The sequence below is a fragment of the Falco cherrug genome, chromosome 5 (assembly GCF_023634085.1).
Source record: "Falco cherrug isolate bFalChe1 chromosome 5, bFalChe1.pri, whole genome shotgun sequence".
Classification (NCBI taxonomy): Eukaryota; Metazoa; Chordata; class Aves; order Falconiformes; family Falconidae; genus Falco; species Falco cherrug.
Genome location: NC_073701.1, coordinates 56,636,091 through 56,643,868, shown reverse-complemented (window position 1 = coordinate 56,643,868; position 7,778 = coordinate 56,636,091). Strand labels below are relative to the sequence as shown.

Sequence of the window (7,778 nt, the reverse complement as noted above, 5' to 3'; positions counted from 1 at the left end):
GCCTTTCTTAGATGCTGAATGATCATGAATCATCCCATTGCTCTGTGTGTCCAGTTTTCTTACTTGCACAACTGGATGCTTGACAGTGGCCTCCTCTGAAAAGTGAGGAGATAAAATCAATCATATAACCCCCCAAAACTTCAACCAGTATTTACAAGAGGTGAGCTGGGAAAATCCTTGCTTTCTGGTGTTTCATCCTCCTGTTCTTAAAAGTAATGGCAAACCAAAGGGAGGTCACCTGAGAGGTACAGCCTGCTGTGAATGAGATGTGTGTCTGACCGGACTAATGAGCCAGTGTAACGCAGTGCAGTCACTCTGGATGAATGGTTCTCTGCAGAGGAGGGCACTGTTACTGACTTAATCTTTCAGCTCCTGGAATTACATCTTCTGCCTGGCTGGATAATTACAACAACTAGTTGTGTTCAGTTGTGTTGCGATTTGTCCTCAACATGTTAGAAAGACCCAAACTCCTAACTAGCCATTCTTCTTTGCGCACTCTAATAATTCAACAGGAAAATGCTGCTCAAATATGGACCTGCAATGGTAAAAATTGAGCTTGATGACCCAGTCCTTCTTCCAGTTCTATGTTTCTGACAGCATGAAGAGTGCCATATGTAACAGGAATAATTTTTCTTCTACCACTTGACATCTCCCTTCCAACACTTTGCCAAAGAATTGCTCCATAGGCTCACGGCCAGTTGATGTGCCTCAGCACATCTCCCATTTTGTAAAATATGCTTGGTTTTCCTGTATATTTAAAACTACATTTAGCTGTGCCACAACATGCCATTTGACTGTGCTTGCCTTGCAAAGCAATGCAGATGTTTTAACGTTACCAATAAGTTTGTTCAGCATGCTGATAATTTGTGAGTCCACTTTGAATCTTGGTGGGACCTCCATTTTGGCACCATCCCTGGGAGGTATTTAAAAGATGTGTAGATGTGACACTTAGGAACATGGTTTAGTGGTGGACATGGCAGTGCTAAGTTAATGGTTGGCCTTGATGATCTTAATGGTCTTTTCCAACCTAAATGATTCTGTGATTCCAATCTCTATCATAGAATCAGAATGGTTTGGGTTGAAAGGGACATTTGAAGATTGTCTAGTCCAACCCCTCTGCCATGGGCAGGCATGATAAGTTTGCATGTTTTACAGTGCTTTGAAGCATCCTTGAATAACATTAGCACCTTACCTCCATGGCAACACTTCTAGCAATCAAGTTATTGCTTAACTAGTTTTAATTTCCTAAACTAAACCCAAGATGGGCATTGCATAGTGCTACTACCCCAAGCAGATTATAGCCCTAATTCTTGCGCAGTACTGCACCTGTTGTGAGATGTGTGCCATCTGTCTATGCTGTTATTCCCAGGGAGTTTCAGCATGCAGCTTTTGGGCTTGCAATTGCTGGCGAAATTTAATTCTTGCTTCTGCAAAATGACAATTCCCTGTTTGCAATCATAGTAGTTGATCTATTGCACAGGTGGAGGTCCTTTTTCAAGCTGCAGATGAAAAATGTTTGGTGGTGTTAGTGATCATTTGCTGAGATAGGGGATGCTGCTGGTGAAGGGGCTAGCTTCTTGCAAAGAATACCCAAAGAACCATCTGGGGCTGTGCTGGAGAGCTCAAATCATACCTGTTGTGGACCAGTTCTCATACATTTCTGATGAGCTATAGACATCCTGCGCTGCAGCCTGTGTGAACTGAGCCCACAAATGCCCTCTTCCTGATCCTCTCTCTTTCTTTTTCCCTATGGGCTCCTTCTTTCTTTCCCTTGTAGGGTCCTGCCCACCCTACATTCGTATACTACAGCGTAATATTAGTCTGATTTCTTCATAAGACTTTTCACAGTAAGCTCTTTTCCCATGAGACCTATCAAAGTGGAGTTCAGTTCCTATACAAAAACCTTTCCCCAGCTACCCTCAAGACAGTTGTTTCATGGGGCTGTATGCACTTGGAGACTTTCCTGTCTGTCTTCCTCAGCTGGACTTTTTTTCATCCATGTTTTTCTGTTTTCATATTCTACCCACCTAAGTGCCAATGAACGGGCAGGTGGGAAACTTTAATTATTGCCAAGGAGAAATGAGTGTTTTGAGTACTAAATGCCCTGCTCTGGCAGATGGTAGACAGCCATAGAGGAATTTAATATGATGCATCATTGCATCCATGCTGAACCTCATTTTCCCCAAGTCTGATTTGAATCCAGAGATGAAGAATGAGAAAGAGGCAGAAATCCACTTTAGACCATAGAAAGAATGCAAATAGTGTTTCACAAAAGGACACCGGTAGGGATAACATTTAGATCTCTAAGTAACTGAAGAATGTCATGGCAATCTCAGTGGTTACTTTAAAAGAATACTAGAAATGAGTTGACTGTTACACTGACCCTTTAACCACATGATATGATTTTTTTTCAAATAGCGTGTAAGAATATGTTTAAGCCACAATGCATACTCCTCAATCAGTATCATAATTTCCCCCTTTTCCACAACCACGTGTAAAAGAAATTTCAGAATCTGCCACGTAAATGTTACCCATTAATGAACCACTGAAAATTTTTCCAGCACCATGATTTAAGAAAGATGCTTTCGAGGGATTCCCTTGATTAGCCAAAAATGAAGGGTTCTTATCTCACACTATCTTGTCTAAATATACACAGCCTGTGATGACGAAATGAAAATTTTCAAGACCAGGTATAAATACTACTGACAAGCAGATGAAGTTCATTCGTCTACTTTCTTCTAATAGAAGATTTAACTATTAGAAGTTGAAGCTCACTGCTCTTAGAACCGACATCTCTCAGAACCTATCTGAGCATTTTAACTGAACTATTGCCAAGAAAATGACTTGCCAGACCTACAGCTTGTTTGTTCTGTCTGTCATCATGATTTGTTTTGGACGTTTTGGAAATAGTTCCATTCTTGCTCAACTTGAAAATGATATAGACCAACTGAAAGCTGACTTTGTAAGTATGGTCTTCTACTGCTTTTCTCTTCTTCTGCTTGTGCTTTAGTACAGTCCAGACTTGAACAGTGCTTGACATATTCAATGGAACAAATTTTCTGGTTATACCTTCTTTTAAACAAGAATATGGACAATTTCTTTGGTTTTGCTATCTTCCTTCACTAATGTGACTCAGTTTTTCAATAGTCATAGTTAATATAGTATGCATTTATTTCAGGGGCACTATTCCTTTCACAAGAGCTTCTCCTAGCTCCATTCAGCCTTTGATTACATGGAATGTTTTAAAACAAGAAATCTGAATGCAATTTATGATGAAGGAATGAATCTTGATTAAGTTTATTTAGATGCAATTTAGTGACACTTTTTTAGTTTTAGGTTAGTAATGTTAATGGGGGATTTAGTATTTGTTAGCAATATAAACAAAATGGAGAAGAACTTTTGCTGTAACAAATGTATCTCATATTTAGTAGTAATAGTAGTAGTGTGCTTCCCAAAGGTGCCTAGAGTCCCTTCTAATTACAGCTTTTATGCTCAATACATTTTTGGGGTTTTTTTCCCCTCAAATGCATGAAAGCAACTGCAAGAGTTTGCTTCTATTTTCAGCTCTGATTTTGTCAGAATTTTTTACATATGAAAGTTGAAATTTAGTAGTCAAAGAATCACCCTGAAGTATCACACGAAGAAGCCTAGTGTGATGCTCCAGTGTTTGCAGACTGATAGGAAACTGGCTGTAAAAGTGGCATCATATCCCTAAATTTGCCATTAGCATAGATCAGAGAGATTCTCACTAGAATATATATAACCCTGTCAGAGAGATCCTGAGCTGTAGTGAACTTCTTGCACTGACATTAAAAACTCTGGTCCACAGCAGGTGCTCCCCACCTTTCAGAAAAGCAGCAAAACAAGATTTGGCAATGCGCTCAGCATGGGGAGCCAATCAGCCTAGGAGGTTTCTGTTGCCCTGCAAGTTTTCCCTTTGCACTTACTGTATTTAAATTACTGAGCAGACGAAAAAGGAAACAGTGACTGTTGTATACAGAAAGAAAAAAAAAAAAGACACAGACAGAAGAGGAAATGATTCAGTTTACCTTTCCTTGGTAGGAGAATTGTATTGCTCTTTGTTTCCTAGAATCTGCCACAGTGTGTGTCTAACATCTGATGGTTAAACTCCATCCCTGCAAGCCTCTCATAGCCCACTAACCTTGTGTATTCCCATGCCTGACTGTGGGCTACTGGGCTATTCTCCAGTTCTATGAATTGTAGGTTTTTAGTAAAGTTATTTTGTTCTTGTTCCATATGAGATTTTACTAAGACTGGGTAAATCTGAGGCAACGGACTACATACTGGTGGACTTCAACTTACCAGAGAACATAAATTTGCCTTGCAATAAGTATTGTTTGTAAAACATGTATGTTTGTTCTTCATTACAGAACTCGAGTAATTCAGATGTAGCTGATGGTGGACCTATTTTTGTGGACAAACTGACAAACTGGACAGAGGTGAGTCAGAACCAGACATGACAAAGCATCTCAGGTGCTTTGCAGGGCACTTTTGGTACAAAGCAGCTCCTAGGGCAAGCGTAACCAGCTGGAGTAAAATGAACACAAGCAGAGGCCACTTTGGTGGCTTGGTAATGTGAAAACAATCCTCATAAAAAGGCTTCCCACAGGATCAGGGTGCTTTATACTGCACCATGAACTGATCCTGAGGTACAGCCAAGCCCCATAGATGAGTTGCAGTATCTCCTTTATCATCCTGTTTCAAGTGGCAGTGAAACCCCCTGCATGCTGCTTTTTAGCTTCATTCATTTTCCTACTGATGGCCACTCACAGACCTTTCTTTCTGACTATTTTTCAACAGAGAAATGAAAAAAGGATCATCCTGAGCCAGATTGTTTCCATGTACTTGGAAATGCTTGAGAAGACTGACAAGTCAAAGGCGCACATCAGGCACATATCTGAGGAGCTCCATACTCTGAAAAATAGCCTTCCTGATGGCTTAAAGAAGATGAAAGACCTCATGGACCTGACAAAGCTTCAGGTAAGCCTCTTCCTCTGCCTCCAAGGCTCATGACACTGTATTTTCCAGTTGAAATTTAAATATGACTCAAGCCGATAATGCTTCAGCAACCTGTCTGGTAACCCCCACCTAGCTTAGTTCACACTGGAAAACCTAATGTTTCCGGCTTCAGGGTCTGCTGCAGGTCTGTGGTGTGGGGTGTCAGTGTGGGGGCTGCCCTCCCCGAGTCCTGCTGGAGTCTGGCACAGAGGTGCTAGCAGCACTGCCGCATTGTCTGCCCACCAGAGCTGCCACTGACATGCCTGTTTGTGGTTTAGAAATTGGGTGGGAAAGTTGTGCCCGGCTACAGCACGCCTCCACGGGTTTTGGAGGTTTATCAAGCGAGTGCCAATGACACGAACCACCGACCTCTGCAGAGGTGCACGGCCAATACCTCAGCAGTATTAGCTGCTTGCAGGTATCTCATATACCATTGCAATAACTACAGAGTAGCTCTGTTTCACAAAATACAGCTCATTTGTGACATGTTGCAAAGTAGCACAGAAAGTGGAAAACAAAAATCTGTGACAAAGTGGCTCTTTGTTGTAGGAATTAGGTAGTAGAGTAATTGGAAACTGCAGCTGTCCATCTGGTTTACCGTGGTAGCACTGTGGCTTGTAGGATGTGATCAGTAAACAGTTATAGCTCTTGGCATGACCTTCATTCCTTTTGTTTCTTATAACAGATGAGTGACTTGAAAATTCAACGCAAAGCTGCAAATGAGCTCTTCAGTGTCTTACAAAAGCTGGAGCCTTCAGCTCCTCTCAAAAGGAAAAGGAGCCAGTTTCAGAAGAAGTGCAAATGTTAATGACATCGCGTGACCTTCTGTACTGAGTTATTGTGCAAATTTTATGATGCACATTTTTTTATTTCAATCTTTTTATTTAGTTTTTATACATTTATTTATTAATATTTAAATATTTTAAATAATTATTTATAAAGTAACACCAGTCAAAGTATTTATACCTCCTACTGCTATGTAAGAAATGACTTTGTCTTAAAATCCTGTCTATCTGTTATATGTTTGCTGACCTGAAAATACAGAATGAGGCAATGTTTACCCAGTTCCCATATGGAAATCCTGAAATTACACGATACGGTACCCAGCTTTCCATCTGGTGCAGTCTTGAGAGAGGGATATTAGAAGACTAGTCTCATCATTCATCTGTTTGGCATGGATATGCAAGCACCAAGATGGGGAAGTTTCTGTACTAAGGAATACATTCATATCTGCTTACTTCTAAGCATATCTAAATCCAAATCAAGCAACTAGACGTGCTTAAAGGTAAGCAAATGCTGAAGCACTTTTATGAACTAGGGGAGTGATGATTAATTGCTGACAATTGTTGCTATGCACTGAAGTTACCAGGAGGCTAAGCTACTAGCAGCTCCAGGAAACGTGACTAACTCTATTGCACTGAGTTAACTTCAACTCATTGATTCTGAGACATTCTATATTTTTTATATACTGAATCATTTCAATGTGTCTGAATGTAATTTTATTTATTTGGAGGTAGTAGTACAGAAGTTTTTATCTTAATGACTTTATTTTTGTACTAGAATATTATTTAATACTTTGGATTTCTCAATGGAAACTATTTGAAATTTGGCTATTAAATAAAAAAAAAAAGAAAAAGAGAAAGTGTGCCTGCATATTTATTCACCAGAATCTCTGCAAAAACTAGAATGCTAATCTTGCTCTATATTGTCACAAAAGATGGCCCTACCCAGATATACAAAAACATATTTTATTTCCTTCTTCCTGTCTTAAGAGTTGGGAATGGATAATGTTTTTGAAGAAATCTGTCAGAACGGTTTAAAATTTCCAAACTCTTCAAGTTCTACTTCTGTCTAGATGAAGAGGCATCATTTTGCTTATAAGAAGGCATTTATTTTAAGTTTGTTGTCACTCTTGTTTGAAATACAAGACACTTTCAAATTTCCCTGCAGGTCAAGTTTACAGAGCCTAGATTGAGGTCAGCCCATCTGCTGGGCTCTCTGTGAGGAGGCCTGGGACTGATCAGGTTTTGGCCAGCCTCAGAGGCTTGGGCAGAGGACTTGGTGGGGACTTCCAAATTCTCAGGTCCTCAAGGGTTTACCAAGCAAATTATCTGGGGGCAGACTGGTTGGGCTGACTGGAAATAGGGCAGATTTTCCTTGGGATCCCTGCCAACTTGGGACCTCCAGCTTCCCCCCACCCCTGAACTTTGTCTGAATCAGCAGATTCCAGAAATAGCACCCCACTGAGCCCAAAGTTTAGCTGTAATAAGCCAAATGAGTTTAGTTGTAATTGCTGCTGCCCCTCCTACTCCCATGAGCCCAGATGTCTCCCCTAGTGTAAGATACCTTAATTTCTATCCTCATTTTACAGCCATAACAAAGAAACTCAGTAATCCTGGATACTTGAACTGATTTTGAAGGAAACTGCTGTTGTTCTTTGTACTCATCACAGATATACATATGCATGTGAGATGTGAATGAAATAATGCTGTGGTATTTCTCCCATTCCAAGACTAAGTGTGAGAATCCTCAGCATGCATTTCACATAGGCAACGTGCCCTGTGTACGTGTTGTGTCAGGAGGTATTACTTAAAAGAGACCAGCTGTCCTCGAGGGAAGCAAAGACAGCTGTAGTAACTTCTATTAAAAAAAAATAAAAAAGGAGAAAAGAAATAAAGGAAATAAAAGGAAGAAGAAAGAAAAGGAGAAGAGAAAAGAGACAGAAGGGAAGGGAAGATGAAAAACTTAATAGGGAAGAT

At 40.3% G+C, this 7,778-nt stretch overlaps 1 protein-coding gene across 1 annotated transcript; it reads left to right on the top strand.

The window, feature by feature from the left end:
• Positions 1 to 467: 467 nt before the first annotated feature.
• On the top strand, positions 468 to 6,583 carry IFNG (interferon gamma). Its single transcript, XM_005431870.4, has 4 exons — positions 468 to 2,962; positions 4,392 to 4,460; positions 4,822 to 5,001; positions 5,705 to 6,583. Exons 1-4 carry the CDS (start codon positions 2,840 to 2,842, stop codon positions 5,825 to 5,827), a joined length of 495 nt encoding a protein of 164 aa, XP_005431927.2. The 5' UTR covers positions 468 to 2,839; the 3' UTR covers positions 5,828 to 6,583.
• The last annotated feature ends 1,195 nt before the right edge of the window (positions 6,584 to 7,778 follow it).

Excerpts from the sequence above, each read along its gene's own strand:
- IFNG (XM_005431870.4), top strand. The coding sequence starts at position 2,840 with ATGACTTGCCAGACCTACAGCTTGTTTGTTCTGTCTGTCATCATGATT. Across the intron at positions 2,963-4,391 it reads ACCAACTGAAAGCTGACTTT|AACTCGAGTAATTCAGATGT; the intron begins GTAAGTATGGTC and ends TCTTCATTACAG. Across the intron at positions 4,461-4,821 it reads AACTGACAAACTGGACAGAG|AGAAATGAAAAAAGGATCAT; the intron begins GTGAGTCAGAAC and ends ATTTTTCAACAG.